Here is a 19,518-nt window from a genome sequence, read left to right on the forward strand (position 1 = left end):
ATCTTAAAAAAAATTTTTTTCCTGAATCACTACTGAAAAGACAACTGCTTAATATGTGGATATATTTCCTTCACTGTTTCCACTTACATAACCCACTAAACTAAAATCATACATATTTTATGAACAATTTTGCATTCTACTCTTCCCCTACAGTATACAAGGATATATCCCATCATCTGCATAGTTTTAGTGTTGAGCATTTAAGTAAAAAAAACTCTGCTCATTTAGAAATTTTATTTATTTTTTAAAGATTTTTTATTTATTCATTTGACAAACAGAGATCACAAGTAGGCAGAGAGGCAGGCAGAGAGAGAGAGAGAGAGAGAGAGAGAGAGAAGCAGGCTCCCTGCTGAGCAGAGAGGCCCAATGTGGGACTCGATCCCAGGACCCTGAGATCATGACCTGAGCCAACGGCAGAGGCTTTAACCCACTGAGCCACCCAGGCGCCCCCTCATTTAGAAATTTGAAAAGCATACATATATGTAAGCGACAAGAGGAAATCACAAAAGAAAAGTAACAATACATTTCAAAACTTAAGAAAAAGTAAAGATAAAAATTAAGTAGCCAACTTATTAGAAAAAAATAGTAGCAAGATAATCAAAGATAAAAATAACTATCAAAAAAAGAGAAAAACAGGGATACAACTGAGATGGTACCAACAAAACCAGAAGAAGGTGGTTCTTTGAAGAGTAATAAAAAATAAATTTCTGGAAGGTTAAGGAAGAAAGAAAAAAACAGAAAGCAATACAGCTAATCAGCCTCACACAAAAAAATTGGAGACAAAAATGGATACGTTCCTGAGAAAATATTAATGAAACCTTAATCAAACAGAAATTCTGTAGGGTAATAGTCCCAGTTTCTAAAAAAAAAAAAAAAAAAAAATCAATGACATAAAAAGACAAATATAAGGGAATGGGAGTTGTTATTAGAGAGATCCAACAACTAGATATACCTTGTTTGGAACCTGCAAACCAACTATAAGAAAACCCATTTTTAAGAAGAGAATCAGGAAGGGGCACCTGGATGGCTCAGTCAGTTGAACATGGACTCTTGGTTTTGGCTCTGGTCATGATCTCAGGGTCATCAGACTGAGCCCTAAGCTGGGCTCTGCGCTCAGCAAGAAGTCCACTTGAGATTCTCTGTTCATCCCTCTCCTTCTGCCCCTCCCCAGGCGCCACTCTATCTCTCTCAAATAAATAAATAAATAAATAAATAAATACAATTTTTTAAAAATCAGTAAAATTAAATATGACTGAGTGGTGGGTAATATTAAATTATTGATTTTGGTGGGTGTGGTAATAGCATAGTCACTATGTTAAAAACAAATCCTTTAAACTAAGAGATACATATGAAGTATTTCTGGTGAAACGACTTGTCTGGGATTTGCTATAGAACACTCCAGCAAAAAAGGAAAGCAGGGGAACATGTATGTGTGTGCAAAAATAACTTGAAGTAACAGGCACATGGGAATTCCTTTTAACTATTCTATTAAGTTTAAATTTCCCATTTAAATAAGTTTAAGGGGCGCCTGGGTGGCTCAATGGATTAAAGCCTCTGCCTTCAGCTCAGGTCATGATCCCAGGGTCCTGGGATCGAGCCCCACATCAGGCTCTCTGCTCAGCAGGGAGCCTGCTTCCCTTCCTCTCTCTGCCTGCCTCTCTGCCTACTTGTGATCTTTATCTGTCAAATAAATAAATAAAATATTAAAAAAAAAAAGCCCAGAATATGTATAAACGTCATCCACTGTATTAACAAAGGAGAATGGAAATATAAGGTTCATCTCAATGGCTGTAAGAAAAACACTGCATAAAATTCAATACCCAGTCACACCCAAAAAAAACTACAGCAATCAAAGTGATGGGAACTTCCTTAAAGTGATAAAAAAGGTTCCTTCCAAAACCCAGAAACTGACAGCAAATAATGCATTAACAGACCAACATCAAACGTCTCTAGCATCAAAACAAGACAAAGATACCCATGACAAACACTTCTAATTCAATGTTGTACTGGACAATCTAGCCAAAGGAATACAAGAAAAATTACACATTCAGTACAATGCCAATCAAAATCCTAACAGTTTTTCAGGGAACCTGACAAGAGGATTCTGAAGAACACACAGAAGAGCCTAGTTTCCACCTCTGTATAATAGAAAGTACCTACTTCATAAGTTATTTGTAGAATAGTGCCTGACACATATTAAGCACCATAAAAATGTTTTATCTATTATTATTCAATGGAATCATTACCCTATTAGGAGACAAACAATCTTATAACAATGAGAACAAACTTTTTTCAGGCACTTTCAACAAGGGATTGTTCCTGGCACTTCAAGAATTGTATTATTCCCACTAACCCTTCTCAACAGTATCTGTAGTAGATAAGAGCCACACACAGAATTCAGTGAGGAGAAATCAACTTTAGGAATATGGAAGTCTCACTGGAGACCCTAGAATCTTGAGGATTTTAATTTAACCTGCATTATAGCCACAAATTTGCTCCATCTGACTGCTCCTTCAAGTTTATGCAAAGCATTTCCCATCACCGTTAAAAGTTTAGCTCCATCAGGAAGCCAGACAGGAGGGTTTACATGGATAGACCCTGAAAATAAAAGTTTTGGTTTTTTGTTAATGGCAATCCTGTATTTTCAATAGACCTAAAATGTAGTTACTACAGCAAGAGATCCACTCAGGTTTCAACTCAAAGATTGATCCCAATATTTCTGTTTCCCAAGATGGCTCTCAATCTCAACTAGGCACTCCCTTCTACCTTTTGTTATGGCTAAATGTTTGTGTGCATCTTACTCCATTACCAAATTATGAGTATCTGAAGGATAAGGGTTGCATTTATTTTTTTAAAAGATTTGAGAGAGAGGGAGCTCGCATATGTGCACAGGGGAGGGGCACAGACAAAGATTCTCAAGCAGACTCTCTGCTGAGCAGGGAAGCAGGATGTGGGGCTCAACTCCACAACCCCAAGATGATGACCTGAGCCGAAATCAAGAGTTGGACGTTTAACTGACTGTGCTACCCAGGCATCCCAAGGGTTGCATTTAATAAATATTTACATTTCTCACACGATCTACTGTATGCTCAAAGAATTAAATAATGTTTTACAGCAATTCTAAAATTGCATACTGTAATTACTTATATTTCATTGGTATTTATAACTTTATAAGAGTTTTCTTACCTCTACTTAAAACATTTTTTTAAAAGTTTTTATGTATTTATTTGATAGACAGAGATTACAAATAGGCAGAGAGGCAGGCAGAGAAAGAGGAAGGGAAACAGACTCCCCGCTGAGCGGAGAGCCCAATGCGGGGCTCCATGCTAGGACCCTGAGATAATGACCTGAGCTGAAGGCAGAGGCTTAACCCACTGAGCCACCAAGGCGCCCCTACTTAAAACATTTCAACAGCTGTACTAATTTGGAAGACTACATAAAAAAGTCATATATACTTTGATCAAACAGACCTTATTATATTTCATCTAATATCATTAACAGTCATTATTACTCCTAAGCTACTTTGTGCCTCAAAGCTCTGGACATTTATGATTCCTAAATGCCATCGGCTACCACTGTTATCTATACCTTGGCACTGCGCAGGGAGTCTAAACCCAAATCTATAAACTGACCTCATTTAGCAACTGTGAGCTCAAGTCGCCCTTCCGTCGAGAGAGTAAAACTTTCTCTACTTCCTTCATGGAGTTTTATTATTGTTGTTCTGTTTTTAGGGACAGGAACAGTGTTTACTGAAAAAGGTAAACTCACACAGAAGATTCTGATGTCCCTGGCTGAGTGACAGAGATTCTGAATGCCTGATGAGAAATTTCAGAACCTTCTGTCCAGAGGGATGGGCCAGGATAACTTCCAGTGTGAGTCCTTAGCTACAACTTTGTCCTAGACAACAAATGAAACCCTTGGTCTAAAACTAGTAGAAAAGCAAGTCCCAAACCAAAAGCAAAATGTATGAAGATGCAAAGGAAAAAAATAATTAAAAAATTTAATGTCACATTTAGGAAATCCTAAAGGATGGTGAGTTTTAGTACTGACCAGCCTCAATTTCATGCTTGTTACTGAGCTTTTCAAATTCTTCCTCTTCCTTCAAGGAATGGGGAAAAAATGAAGGTTCAAATAAATCATCCTCTCAGACCCCTATCTCAACTTGCCCTTCATAGTAATTAGTTCACATCAGCTGAATAAAATTTAGATGTTCAACAAACATGAGAAACCTAGAAGATCCCCTAAGCTAAGAGTTTGGAATTTTTATTATAAAGAGAAAATTGGTCTACTGAAGAACTTTAAGCAATAATATGGTATGAACAAATCTGTATTTCTCAGAGCCCACTCAGGCAAACAAGATAAAGAATGAACTGGATAGATGTGTTGGAGTCAGAGAGACTGGTTAGGGGACTGCTGCTGGAGAAGTGACAAAAACTAGCAGTTGATCCTGGAGCAGATGTATTAAATGAGCACAGGCACCAAAATGTCAATCAAAAGAACTCTTTTTGACTACAGGTGGGGGGTTAAGAAAAAAGACAAGGATGACTCCTAAGTTTCCGGGCTGGATAACTTAAGAGTATATAGTGGTTCTGCTATCCAGATGGAAATCTAGAGCAATAAATGACGATGTAAGAAAAGTCACCACTGGACATTAGGGGGACCATCAGATATACAAGTGTTTAAGGGACAATAATCTTAAACCATCAAAGGATGTTAAAACCCAACATTCCCCAGCCCATCCACCAGGAATACTGTCCTGGAAACCAGGTTCAAAGAAAGAAATGTTAGTGATGTCCCATGCTCCAGAGAGAATTTACTAAATGTAGATACTAGGAAATATTTACTAATCCAGGTAAGAGTAGTTCATTGGAGTTGTAAACAGCAAATGCCAGACTGCAGTGGATTGAGGGGTAGGAGGTAAGAAAGGAAAAGACAGCAAGTATCTTTTCTAGATATTAAAGTAAGCTCCTAAATATTTGCTTAATTGCCTCCTTTCTCTATGGTTAGAAATTTATAAATCTAAATATGGTTAGAAATTTATTCTATTACCTTTTAGACTATCCTACAGCAAATTATCACAAAAACAGTATCACAGACAACTGTTGAATAAACTCACACTATGTCCAATAAGGTATTTCCCGCTTACTCTTAAAAAATTATCAACCAATCAATATCATTAGCAGACAGTTTCTACCAAATAGTTGGTTGAAAAGTTCCCAAATACCTTTAATGATGCTCAAGTACAAAATAACTTTGAGTCAAATGTTTCTTCACCTGCATGTACATTCAATCCAAATACAGTGATACAAATGTGACTAATAGGACAGATTTAAATGTGATTTGCAAAGTTTAGATAGAATACATGAGGTGTATCCAATGGACCAGATATTAGAAATGTGACAACCTAAACAAAAACAAAATTGGATTGAATTATGTGAGAAACCAGCACTGAGTCAAAACATCCTTTCATTATTACATACTGATTTTGCAGGTCACCCCTGGTGTTTTCTATATTGCTATACGATTTACCCATGTAATCTCTTGTAAAATGAATACTTACATCACTTAGCCTTTCCAAAAATGATGATTCCACAATATATGAGAAACTAGATAAATACTACCTACCATGAAATACATAAATGAAGCATAACCTTCAAAATTAGAATTCTTAACAATACAATCCCACACTGCACACTGTGCTGTGAGCATAAATAGGCTTTTTTTTAAGTTTCTAATTAGGATGTGACACTTGAAATAATTTTGGCTCAAAATCTAATTCTACTGAATGACACCTCTTCCCAGTTATACATTTTTTCCCATTTACAAGGCCCAAACATTATTTGTTTATAACAGGCTTATTTTTGTGCTTCAGGTAAACTGAAGTCAAATAAAAACTCAGTTCTGCTCTTAAACTGTGCACATAAGCAAAATACCCATACTAATATCCATACTATTCCAAAACTAGTCAATTCTTAAGTGTGCACTTAACAGAAGACAGAATTTATCCACTGAGTCTCTCTCTCTCTCTTACTTTTAAGAGTTTATTTGACAGAGCAAGAGAGAAAAAACACAAGCAGGGGCAGCAGCAGAGGAAGTGGAAGAGGGAGAAGCAGGCACCCTGGGATTATGAACCGAGAGGAAGCAGACACTTAACCAACTGAACTACCCAGGCGCCCCGATTCTCCTTTCATTTAGTTTTCTCTGTGGCATTAAAATGCTTTAAAAAATGAACATTCCAGATCTCAAAACCTTTCTTTCCTCTAACCCAGCAGTGAGGCCAGAGGATAAGTAGGAGCGGGACAGGTGAAGGATGGAGAGAAAGAAAATGGGATGTGTGCCACCTAAAGCTCCAGTTCAGCAACTGTTAAGAATTCAAAGCAGGGAGAACAGAATGAGCGATGAGGTGGGTAGAGATCAGATGCTCAGAGCCCCTATTCCAAGCGAGGGATGTGGGATTTTAAAAAATAAGGATGGTAATGAAAGTCAAATCTATGTAACTTCAAAAGGTCTGTTAACAGTTTGGCTAGAGATTGGCAACATAACAAAGATATCTCATTCTTTTTTTTTTTTTTTAAAGATTTTATTTATTTATTTATTTATTTGTCAGAGAGAGAGAGAGAGCGCGCGCGCGCGCGCGCGCGCGGGAGAACACAAGCAGGCAGAGCTGCAGGCAGAGGCAGAGGCAGAGAGAGAAGCAGGCTCCCCACTGAGCAAGGAGCCCGATGCGGGACTCGATCCCAGGACCCTGGGATCATGACCTGAGCTGAAGGCAGCGGCTTAACCAACTGAGCCACCCAGGCGTCCCAAGATATCTCATTCTTAACTGGTTTAGGACACTTTCTACATTAACTCAGCTGTCTGGGTGCTTAAGAAGCAGGACATTTGGGGCACCAAATCGAGCCCCACATTGGGCTCCCTGCTCAGCGGAGAGCCTGCTTCCTCCACCCGCGCCTGGGTTTCTGCCTACTTGTGATCTGTGTCTGTCAAATAAATAAATAAAATCTTAAAAAAAAAAAAAAAAGGACATTTTAAAACATTGCAGCCTTTAAAAGGAGGCAAATTTGCAGACTTCATGGATTAATTAGAATGAAGCAGCTTTCCTAACCTTCATTCAGCGCTTTATTTAAAAATTGTATTTCGATACTCTGTAGCTGTAGAACTAATCTAATCACAAACAACCCACCTATCAAGAAAAGAAAGATGCACAAACACTTCAAAGCTACTTTTCAAAAACTAAGAAAATTAAATGAAATATCCATGCCGGAAAAACAGATATGACTTCTAATACTTTTCAAGACAACTGGAAACAATCTGTGAGTTATCTACAAATCTGGATTGAAGACGATGATCAATATTAGGTTATAGAGGATCACACAGCTATGCATGTCAGCAAGTGTTGAATTTTGAAATCCAAAGGAGTCAAAGGGCAGAAATGCAAGCAAATTTCAAAATATGCATTCTTAACATTGTCCTGCAACCATGACATCAAAAGGTGTACCTATACTCTGGCAAGTGACTGACTTTGGAGTTGACTCTTAACCCCAGCACATTTAAGTTAGGTCTCAAAATTCAAACAAAGATGAAGTGTTACAAGTGATCAAATGTGTGACCTCCCGCCCACTTTTAGAAGTTTTATACTGACTACATGCCTTGCTCTTCATCAATTTATTAATATGGTGACACTTCTTGGCATGAAATTAACTAAAAGGTGAGGACACTGTTATTTATCAAAAATCCCACTTTAAAAATCAACTCAATGACATGCTCATATTAAACCTAAACTGCATGTTAATTTAACCACCACTGATCATTTCTTGATTTTGAATACTGGTAACATCTTGGAAGGGAGTCTAAGATTCATCTGCTTGACTGGGGTTTGTCCTGTGGGAATGAAATGCCCATAGGGGATCCTATGTGATAGAGCTATCATAAAATCTCTCCAAAAAAACAAACAAACAAAAAAAATTCCTAAAGATTGCATATCTGTAAAGAAAAAGGAGAGAATGAATGGTTTCTGAGTGCTCTCCTGTATTCTCCACATTTAGGACTACTGGTAAACAAAACTGGACCTTAAAAAAATAAACAATCCACATCAATAATTACACTCTACCAAAAATTTCCAAGGCAAATGGAAGTGCACTTCAAAAGATAAATGGCATACCCCTAGTCTTCCTGCCATTAGGTGCTCTTCTTGCTACTGAACCTGTGTCACCAGAATTAGTCTTCCCCCTTACGAGCATGTCATTCTCTTGCTCATAAAAGCTTTATCCTGAGGGGGAAAAAAAAAAAAAAGCTTTATCTAAGAAATGTCAAACTCCTTACTGTATTTCTGTCTTTTCATAATAGGACACCAAAATCCTTTTCCACCTGTCTCACGTGAAAACATAACACTGTAGTCTGCGTTCCAGTCACATTAGAACCGCCTGTATTTCTTCCACCTGAAACACAAATACTCTCCCAACTTTCTCTACTTCTTTAAGTGATCTTCAAGTTCTCCTACCTCTGTTCAAATACACTTTCTGAAGTTTTCCCTCAGTTCTCCAAACTCACACTGTCAGAAACAATCCCTATCCTCTACCTTTATCCCGACTTTTTAAAAACACTTATCAGACTACAACTCAAAGGAAAATTGTGCGGACACATATACCAACCCCATCAGATCCTAAATGCTTTAAGAGCAAAAAGTACAACCTTGATTCATTTTTACAATTCCAAGTGTCCAGCAATTGATGTTTGGTAATTAATGTTTATTGGCTGAAATGAGAGAAAGACACACCAAATGAAAACAGTGACAACTCAACTCAGGGGAATCACATAATTTCAAAATGTTTAAAATTTAACTCATCACAACCCCTCCCCACCACCATTCATACACATATACTTCACTTCCTAAGTTTGCTATCTTAGAAAATGGCAACCTCACCAATCCAGCTGCCCAAACTTGAAACTTGGGAATTACCGGTGATTCCTCTATCACAACATCCTAACGTGTAATTAATCACTAAGTACTGCTGGTCACCCACTTTCCTCAAATCTTTTCACAGCTTTCCATCTACTAATTCAGGCCACCCTCATCACAGCTGGTATCCTAAAACAGCCATCTCTCTGGTCTCCCTATTTCAAATTTTTCCCTGTTCCTTTCCAAAGCATTCCTCACTTTAGTCAATCATCAAGGTGTAATTATGTCCCAACCATTTAAGAGAACTAAAATAGGCCACCTGGGTGGCTCAGATGGTTAAGCATTTGCCTTCGGCTCAGGTCATGATCCTGGGGTCCTGGGATCGAATCGCACATGGGCTCCCTGCTACTTGGAGAGCTTGCTTCTCCCTCTGCCTCTGCTTCTCTCTCATGAATAAATAAAATATTAAAAAAAGAAAAAAGAGCTAAAATGGGCGGCTCAGTAGGTTAAGCATCTGCCTTTGGCTCAGGTCATGATTCCCGGGGTCCTGGGACCAAGCTCCGCACTGGGCTCCCTGCTCAGTGGGGAGCCTGCTTCTCCCCCATTGTGCGCATGTTAATGCACGTGTTTTCTGGCCAAAAAAAAAAAAAAAAAAAAAAAAAAAATCTTTTTTAAAAGAGCTAAAATGGAAATCTAAACTCCAAGAAGAATTAGAAGCCAAGCATAACTGGCTCTATGCTCACCTATATGGCTGTATCTCTTGCTATTCCATCCCTCTACCACAGTCAGATGGAAATTAATAGGTTTCCTGAACAGGCCATACTCTTGTTCCCAGTCTGGGCGCACTCTTACTAATCCTATATTCTATCCTTCAGATCTCAAGATCAGACACCAATTCTTCAAAGACAGCCACCAGAGGAACACTAGCTACAGCTTACAGGCCCTCCTGTTTCTCTCACTGTACACGGTACTTCACAAACACAATGGTGGTCAGTCTTAAATATCACTCTCATCCCCTTATCTATGAGCTACGTACGGAAAGGAGTAACAGAGTATCCCCTGCACTGAGGAGAAATGCCTAGTATACAGAAAATGTTGGTCCAATACAGATGAATGCCAAGTTGTCAACTCTTCTAAGCCAGTATTTTTCAAATTGTGGGTCACAAGCCAATAGCGGGTCATGAAATCAATATGGTGAGTCACAACCAGAACTAAAAAAAAATAATAGGAAACATCAGAGTATGTTACAGGTAGTAGGAGAAGTAGTTTGTCCACTTGCTGAGGTAGGGGCTCTAGTTCTCCCATGTAAAATGTAGTTCTTATTGGGTGTGGTCAAAAAAATTTGAAAAGCACTGTGCTGTCCTTTTCTTCTCCCTCTTCCTTTTTAAGAAACTCTTTTAAGACCCAGGGATAAGCAAACAGAAAATAGAAAAAGTAATGTTTAATCACACAGTTCTTTAGCAAAAAGCCATTCTAACTTGAGCAGTTCTAGTAAGAACAATCTTTGATTTCTCACTATGCTTTTAATACTTAATTTCCGTTTTAATTACTTACATATACAAAACACCCTGTATGACAGGACATAAAATACTTCTACTTTTAGTCTCAGCTACTGTATTCTTAAACTCTTCAGAAAGTTCATCTTTGAGCAGATTGGCTAACTGTATAGTAAGCTTTATTTCTGAGACTACTACTCTCTGGGGGCACCTGGGTGGCTCAATGGGTTAAGCCTCTGCCTTCGGCTCAGGTCATGATCTCAGGGTCCTGGGATCGAGCCCCACATTGGGCTCTCTGCTCAGCAGGGAGCCTGCCCCCCCCCCTGCCAGCCTCTCTGCCTACTTGTGATATCTCTCTGTGACAAATAAATAAATAAATTAAATCTTTTAAAAAAAAAATACTACTACTCCCTGAACTTCATGAACTTGGCTTTCTCTTTATCCAATCTATCTATAAATCCACTAAAAAATCTTTACCACTGCTTTGTTGTTGCTATATACTTAGACAGTAAGGTTAAAAACCATCAACACAATGAGCGCATACTACACTGCAGCAAGCACTCCATCCTAAACATTTGACAAAGAGAATTTTCTTTTATTCGTCATCATAATCCTGTAAGGTGGGTACTACAGGTGAGGAAGCTGAGAAAAAGAAGTTAAGTAATTGGCCCAAGGTTCAGTTTATAATAAAAGTCACATCTGGGATCAGAAATCTAGTCTCTCCAAAAACCCCTTTTCTTAAACATTCACTTTTTTTCAGGAGTTTTAGTTTTTGATTCTCTCTCTCAACTAAATTACTCCTAAATGCTTTTTGAAGCATTTATAAAATAAGATCTATATCTAAAAACAAAGGATATCTTAACTGTTCAGAAGAAGCTAAACACCTTAAAATTCATTCCCTTAAACCTATGAGAACTAAGCAATAAAAAATTTCCTACCAAAATTTCACAAGAAAACTAACACCCATCACGTGAAAAAATCATCTGCAAAATTCAATGTTTTAAGATTTGTACACTTGGTATAATTTAAGTTTTAACCTGCTCATTAATTTCTCTAATATGTTTGCCACACTAAAAAATTTGCCACACTTCAGAAATTCTCAAAGAGGAAACCCTAAAATCACAAAATACACACGAAACAAGCATATCTCACTTTTCTATTAATTGTTGGCTGTTATGAATTGGCAGAACAGCTCCTGAGCTGTTTTTGTAAATATACCAGGAAGAGGTATTTTACACTCCCACTTGTCTGTGCAACGTTCTTCCTACTCTTTTTTTTCCCTTTCCTATTTACCACTTAATGTCCCTACAAACACCACCAGGCACCTATTTTCAACTTCTTGTTTCAATTTTTCTCGCTTTTTATAGAATAGACTAAGGAGAAGGTGGAAAAGCAAAGTAAAACAGAAAATAATGCAAAAAGGCAACTAAAAGCAGAAACTGTTTCCTTTCTCTCCATTATACATTCACTGGACATGCCAATACATTTCTTACATCTGTGACAGACAAGAATTTCTGCTAGAAAACGGCACCCATACTGTATGTAACACATATGCTGTTTACAATTTAACAAAAGTCACTTTATCTATCAATCACACAGAGCCTTCCTGAAGCCCTATAAATGAACTTACAAAGCCTTGAGAATAGGCAACTGCCAGAGTTCAAGGCACTTAATAAAATGTTTTGCAACGTAACACTGAGGTCAGCAATACCTCATTGGACCAAGGAGCCATAACTGAAAAACCCCAAGAGAACTCTAATATAAACATGCACGCCTTAAAAATAAAATTAAAACACAGTATCATAGGTTTAAGAGCTGAAAAGAAATGGCTTCCACCTAAAATATTCTGGTTAGGATAATAAACCACTAACCCACAGTACTGTTTTGAGAAAATATAAATGACATTAAAAAAAAAATCCTTGCCACTTCCCTATTATGTGTATTAATCTAGTGGTCGAAATGAAATATTATATATACTAAATATTACATATACTATCTGCCCTATCTGTTCCTTCGTAATGAAAAACAGGCATAAAATCCAAGCCAATTTTGACACGAGTACACAGTAGGACTACAAAATGGGTACGAAGACCAGAAAGATCCTTATTTAATGTGCCAGATCTTCACAGTATCAGCCATCTTTCCAGAGTCTGTTCGTTCAGTGCATATAGCATTAAGTGTTTACAAAGCGATGTCGGAACATACCCAGTGAACAATGAAAGCAACTGTATCATCCTCATCAAGCCCATCACTCAGATTATTACTAGAAATAGGTTCAAGAAATGTTTTCAAGACTTACCTGTTAACTTTCCTGGTCAGTAATTTTACCGAAATATTTTTACAAAAGGCTTTCACCATCTTTTTTTGGGTGGAGAACACGCATTTGATTTATCAAATAGTTCTCATCTAACCATACCAAGTTAAATAAAATTTTCAATGAATCAAGTACAAATACTGAAACAGGAACACGAAGATGCAAAAGCTAAAAAAAAATGTGTCTTCCCATTCCAACACATAAACTTTAACTTAATTCAAGCTATTTGAATCAATCCGGAATGTTTTAGAAGAATCTTTGACTTCTCATTAAGTCATTTTTATTCTGCCATCAGTGGCTAACCGTAAAAATCCAGAGGTTGGAATTTAAACGTTAATTTGTTAACACATTAGTATGTCAACCCAACTGGGTTCCAGTTTTCCTTCCTGTAAAACTGGCACATGCCAACACTCGTGGTAGGTATGCTTACACTACTAAAATAACAAGACCTAATCATTAAAAAAATAAAAAGTTTCTGATGGCGGTCAGGATCTCAGGGTCCTGGGATCGAGTCCCGCATCGGGCTCTCTGCTCAGCAGGGAGCCTGCTTCCCCCTTTCTCTCTGCCTGCATCTCTGCCTACTTGTGATTTCTCTCTCTGTGTGTCTAATAAATAAATAAAATCTTTAAAAAAAAAAAAAGTTTCTGATGGCTAGCACATTGGGATCATTATGACCCAGTTCTAGATAAAATTCTTAATCACCAAAAAACTTACTTTCACATTTATAAAATGTCCAGGTAATAACTCAAAAGTCAAAAAGTGAGACATGTTTTGAAAACTTCAAGTTTTAAAGTGAGGTGTGTCTGTTTAAAGTTCCCTGCCAACTTATACTACACACTGTTGGCTGGGGGAAAAAAAAAAAACCCCAACTTCAATTAAGTTCACAATGGGACAGTATTTTCTTTATAACTCCCTCACTCTCTCCCTCCAGTCCCCTCCATCCCCCGCTCCCCGGCCAAAACCCAAACTGATTAGGATTAAAAATTGACACCAAAAAATTCCTAGAGTACAATCTTAATTGGGGCAAGGGGATCATCTCTCATCACAAAATTTAAAGAAAGGTAACTAATACTAAGATAAACCCTTAGTACTAAAATTGAGTTCATCTCAAGGTCAAGAGTTTTTTACTCTAAAAACCCACTTGATACATTTAGGACTCTCTTAATTATTCAAAGATATTTCAAATAGTGAAGCAGTTTTTGTGTACTAGACAGGTGAGACACTACTAAAATGAGTTAGCTAAAGTTGCTAAGTGCACAGATCAAATAGGAAAGCAGTAGTGCACCTGAACAGGGGTACCTGAACAAGAGAGCGCAGCTTTCCTTTCAGGCCTTGCATTACTCCAAGACTAAGCTGTTCAAATCAGGGGTCATCAAAGTGACACATTAAAGAAGTTTTCTCTACAACATCCCAAGTGACTACTGAACTCAAATGTAAAATTCATTACTACAGTACACAAAAATTAAAGAAGTAACAAAAAAATACAGACAGAAATATGTCTAAAGGTGATCTGAAAATCCTTCGGAACATTTTAGTAAGTGCAAAGAAATAGGATACTCGTTATGTGTAACAGTCCTGAGGAAAAAAGGCAAGTAAGAGAAAAAAAAAATCTGTGAAGAATACAGAAAGTTCAAGGAATAAGAATAGATCAAAGTTCTTGCATGGCCAATTTTACAAGTGTGAAGTAGCAAACTGCAAAAATCTTCAATCTGCAGGTTATCTTAAACTCATGACACATTTTTCTTATAAAAGCAAAGAATCCAAAGCATTTGCCACACATCCTTACATTTTCACCCTGAGAAACGAAGCCTACTTAGAAACATACTTTAGAAGTTCTCTACAAACTCATAGGGTACATTTAACTCCATTATGCACTCTCACTGGCAGATGGAGGGATGACGTTGAGTTAAAGAGATGCTCCGTAGTAAGGGGGAACATCTTGTGGACTGTCAGATGGCCAGCCATTCTTCCCTCTTCATTATCCTGGCACCTCAAACAACTAGGAGAGCAAAAGAGAAGGTCGGTGGCCATCAGGACAGCACCAAACTAATTATAAGGAGGGAATGATGGAGGGAAGTCTCCCTGAATTTCCCTTGACAAAAGGGTTGGTCCACAACTGAATGAAGTTAAGAATGGCTGAGCTTTTTTAAGCTGAAATATGGATCTCCAAGTATGTTTAAAACATAAAAAAGGAAAACCACACAAATACAGAACCTAATGCACATTTTAAACTTTTGTACGATCAGTTTACGTTTGCAGTTCATGACTGGGACCCTTATAACTCCTACTTTTGATTTCCAAGTACATAACTTCACACAATTGGTTATCTCCACTGCCCCCGCCCCCCGAAAGTGAGTACAAACTGCAAAGAAAATGCCTCTGCTCTCCCCCAACCTAAAACCCCAGAGTTTCAGACATTTTGGTCTCACACCAAAGAAATGGAAGATGTAAAATGAACTGCGCTCCATATTGATTCTTAAGGCAAATAAAAAAAGGGGGGGAGCTAGGAATGGGAGGTAAAATAATTCGAACCAAATTTCAGGTTTGACGTTAAACCTAACGTCAAACCTGAAATCTTGGGTCACACATACACACAAATAAAATCGAGATTTTTTTATACTCTCATCCTCAACGGAAAATCCTGTTCAAAAAAGAGAAAACCTTGAAAAGGAAGAGTGGAAAGTAGAGAAAACAGAATAAGTGCAATAGAGGAGAAAGGATTCGCAATTCCTCATTTCTCAACAACAACAGATTCAAAGCAAAATTGCATTAAAAAAGCCCTTACACACAAATGCACTGGCATTTCAAAAATTAAACTGCATGGGAGCAACAATAAAGGCTATTTCCATAGCACCACTCAAGAGCTCTAATTCCAGAACACACATCTATATGACATAGTGTTGCAACGAATGTATTAGGAAGCAAAGAAAATGGTTGGGCTACTGGACGTCTTCGACCAGCTCATTCAAACACCTTTGAAATTAATGAAGAAGCAGAGAACTAAAAAGAAAGAAAAAGGAAGAAAATATGGAAGAAGGGTGCACGGAGCAAAAAAGATTAAGGGGGATGTGGAAGGCCAGGGCTCCCGGGACTAACCTGTGCCATCGCTGGCCGACGCCGAGAGGGCCGGAGATGAGAGTTTAGGCCGCTTGGCTGAAGGCGGCCCCGGTTCCACCACATTCTCGGCCATTTTTAATTCTTTCGGAGATACAGGCGAGGAAAACGAGAATCCTCGGGAAATCTCTTCTTCGGCCAGGGCTCCCCGCCCCGTTCCCTGGGGTGGGCTCGGGGGGGCTCCGCCGGCCCCCGAAAGGGGTGGGGGAAGTTCCTTTTTCTCTTCGCTGGGTCGCGGTGGCTGGAGAGGGATGCCGACTCGATAAAGGTAGGGGCAAGTGCGAGGGGCCGGGCCTGGGCCCAGGCCCGGAGGAGGGCACAGGAGCACAAATCCGCCGAGCGCGTCCGCTGCGGCGAATTCCCGAGAACTCGCGGCTCTAGAGGCGCAGTCCCCGGCCCGCCACGGCCGGCCCCTGCCCAGCCGAGGTCTCTCGGAGCTCCGCCGCCGCCATCAGCCTCTTCCTCCTCGGCGCTGTCCTCCTCCTTCTCATCGCCACAAGGAGGCGGGGGCGAAAAGGGGGGAGAGGAGGAGGCGACGAGAGACACTCACCTCCTCCCGGTGCCCCCTCCCGGACCTGCGCCCCCACCCTCCGAGCCCTCCTCCTGCCGCCGCGCTCCGCGCCGCCGCCGCACCGGCCCCTAATGGCCGCAGAGAGCTCGCCCGAGCCGAGAGCCAGGCTGGCGCCGCCGCCTCACATCGCGCGGCGGGCGGCGGAGGCGCGGCGAGGACGCCGGGCGCGGAGCTCGCCGGTCCAGAGGGCCGAGGGGGCCGGGCCGAGCAGCGCCGCCCGCCCGCGCCGACGCCGAGCCCACCGAGGAGGCCCCGCTCCGGCGGGCGGCGCAGGCGGCCTCTCCTCGCGCCGCGCTCTCCTCCTTCGCCCTCCTCTCCCGCGGCACAGAAATAAATACGGCCGCCGCTACGGCTCCCACCCCCGGCGGCCAGGTGCCGGGAGCGCCCGCCCCCCGGGGCTCCGCTCGGGGCCGCCCTCGGCGGCGGGCGAAGGCGCCGCGGGGCGCGGGGTTATGTAATGGTCCCCCCTAGGCGTCGACGCCGGCCCGGCTGCCCGGCCGCGGTGGGGGTGTGTGCGGACGGGAGGGGGCTGGGGTCGCCTCAGCCCGTGCGCCCCGGGCCCCCTGCCACTGTCTCGGCCCCTGCCGCCTCTCTTCGGCCCGGCTCGCCTCCGCACTCTGGCTCCCGCAGTTCGCACTCAGCCCGGCGTCCCGCTTGCCCACTCTCGCCCGCTCCCTCTCGCCCTCTCTCCCCCCCCAGCCTAGCACACAAACAAGATGGCGGCTGTTGTTTCTTCCCTCTGCCGAATCCTCCTTACAGGCTAGCGGTAGCAGCGGCGGCCGGAAATGAGCCAAGGGGGGGTGAAAAAAAGGGGAGGGGTTGGGCCTCCGGAGGGAGGTGGTGAGGGGGCGGGGCCTGGGCCCGAGCCGCTCACACAATGGGGGAAGAGGACCCGGGGGCGGGGCCAGTTCCAATCACGGGATCCGCCCAAGGCCCCAACACGGTTGGCGCTTCCGCAAACTCCCCCGGCGTCACCCGGTGGCTCCCTTTAAAGGGGAGGACTTGGCGGCAAGGGGGGGGGCTCGGGGGCCGACTCGGGATCTAATTTCAGTCGGTGGACACTTGCGGGGGAAGGTGCCTGGGTTGGGTCTCTGCGTAGGGGACCGGTGGGAACGGGGAGTGATGGAGCCCGGGAGCTGCACTGGGGAAGGCGCCAGGTCACCGCGCAGGTGGCCGAATAGGAGCGCCGTAGGGATGGCCCTGCGTCCCGGGTCCTTGGGCGGCCAGTCTTCCGAACCCCAGTGGATTCATCCAGGCAGGGGGTACCCCGTCGTCGGCCAGTGTTTCTGGTCAGAGACCCAGTGCGTCCTCTCTCCTCCATCTCTCTCTCCCAGAGGGAACGGTTCACATCCAAAAATTCACACTGATTATGAGTTGTTTCCCTTTTCTCCAATTTTTACACTTTGTTTTACAATAAGCATATATTATTTTGATAATCAGGAAACAAAAATCACAGTGGTGGGAAGACGCTGTAGGACCAGACCTAAATTCGTTTCTAGCCCACCACGTGTCCACTCGCCCCTACCAGGTACCTCTTTCACCAAGGGAGACGAATTATTTTTCTGAATACAGCTGAGATCTGAGGACATTTTATGCTGGTACTTTTCACCCACCCCCAGTAGGCTAGCTCAATAAAAGAGGTACGTTTAGGTAGTGCCTTAAAGATAATGTAGATACGGAAAAGGGCAAAAACGTAATGTGCTAAAGATAATCTAAGCGTGGACAAAAGCAAAATGTAACTAGGGAGGAAAATTCTTGAATATAAATAAAGTGTGTGCAAAACATAGTTTTGCAGAGGAGGGCCTCGCCAGCATGCTTTCACATTCCTACACATTATGGGATTCCGCTGTGTTTGGCCTTGGGTAAATTGGTACTTGAGGAGGTGGCAAGGTTGCTAGTGTTCCCCAAGGAAACCCCCAAACCAGTATCTATGGAGATAGTTAAAAGCTTTTTCACATATTTCAAATCTCATTCCTCCTTAGTTGGTGTGTGCTTATTGTTGAATTCACTTTGGTGGTGGTGGTGGTTTGCTCTTTAAAGTGAATGGTGAGGAGAGTAAGAAGCTAGCAGAGAAGATATCCACGGAGCAACTCAGGTTACCAACAAGGAGGAGTTCTGTCCTGTGATGTTCAGGCCTAATTCACCGCAATCAAAGTAGAAAAGCAGGTAAATTGAAAAGGTGCTTTAAGAAAGTTGTTTTTGGATGTATTCAGCATGTGTGACTAAGGTCAAAATGGGCCTTCAGGAATGATTCAGTTATTTCTGATAGTTTATACCCACCTTTGCAGTAAAGTGGACATAGGAAAGAGATGTGGACAACACCTGGAAACTTGACTGGTAGTTTTCTTCTGGAAGGTTGCTCACCCAACTTTTTGAAGAGTTTCTGACCTTCGGAAAAAGATTTGCCTCGTTTTGCCAAGGATCCAACCTGAATTTAAGCAGCTTTCAAATATAACTGGCCTGCCTGGCCAAAAGTACCTTAGGACTAGGTAAAGGAAGCCTATCCAAGAAGATCTGAGGACCATCTCGTGAGAAAATTCTGCAAAAAGAATCAGGAGCCATGGACCTGCCTAGAGGGAAGGCTCCACAGTAAACAGAGTTCTCAGGCCTCCTGCTCCTTCCTGGGATTTGTGCCTCACGGTGTTCACCCAGGACCTGGAAGTCAGCAGCATTGAAGAGGGCTGGAGAAATGAGCGAGGGTCCCACGAATGCAATCAAGAGGAGACTTCAGTGGCTCCTGGGTGGGTCAGTCGTTAAGCATCTGCCCAGCCTTGGGCTCCCTGCTCCATGGGACTCCTGCTTCTCCCTCTCCCGCTTCCCCTGCTTGTGTTCCCTCTCTCGCTGACTTTCTGTCAAATAAAATCTTAAAAAAAAAAAAAAAAAAAGAGGGGCGCCTGGGTGGCTCAGTGGGTTAAGCCTCTGCCTTCGGCTCAGGTTATGATCTCAGGGTTCTGAGATCGAGGCCCGCATCGGGCTCTCTGCTTGGCAGGGAGCCTGCTCTCCGCCCCCCTCACCGCCTGCCTCTCTGCCTACTTATGATCTCTCTCTCTGTCAAATAAATAAAATATTTTTTTTAAAATAAGACTTCGGATAGTTTCAAAAAAGCGAAACGGAATGATCACCC

The 19,518-nt window shown here is 41.7% G+C and overlaps 1 protein-coding gene across 1 annotated transcript in view; it reads right to left on the reverse strand.

Moving 5' to 3' along the window:
- EP300 (E1A binding protein p300) overlaps positions 1-17,148 on the reverse strand; it is an 80,172-nt gene extending 63,024 nt beyond the window's left edge. Inside the window, exon 1 of the mRNA XM_032882917.1 lies at positions 15,806-17,148. Within this exon, the coding sequence (XP_032738808.1) occupies positions 15,806-15,899 (94 nt within the window). The 5' untranslated portion in view covers positions 15,900-17,148. The remainder of the gene's footprint in view (positions 1-15,805) is intronic.
- Positions 17,149-19,518: the final 2,370 nt, after the last annotated feature.

The sequence above is a fragment of the Lontra canadensis genome, unplaced genomic scaffold (genome assembly GCF_010015895.1).
Source record: "Lontra canadensis isolate GAN:19392208 unplaced genomic scaffold, GSC_riverotter_1.0 scaffold84, whole genome shotgun sequence".
In the NCBI taxonomy this organism is placed as follows: Eukaryota; Metazoa; Chordata; class Mammalia; order Carnivora; family Mustelidae; genus Lontra; species Lontra canadensis.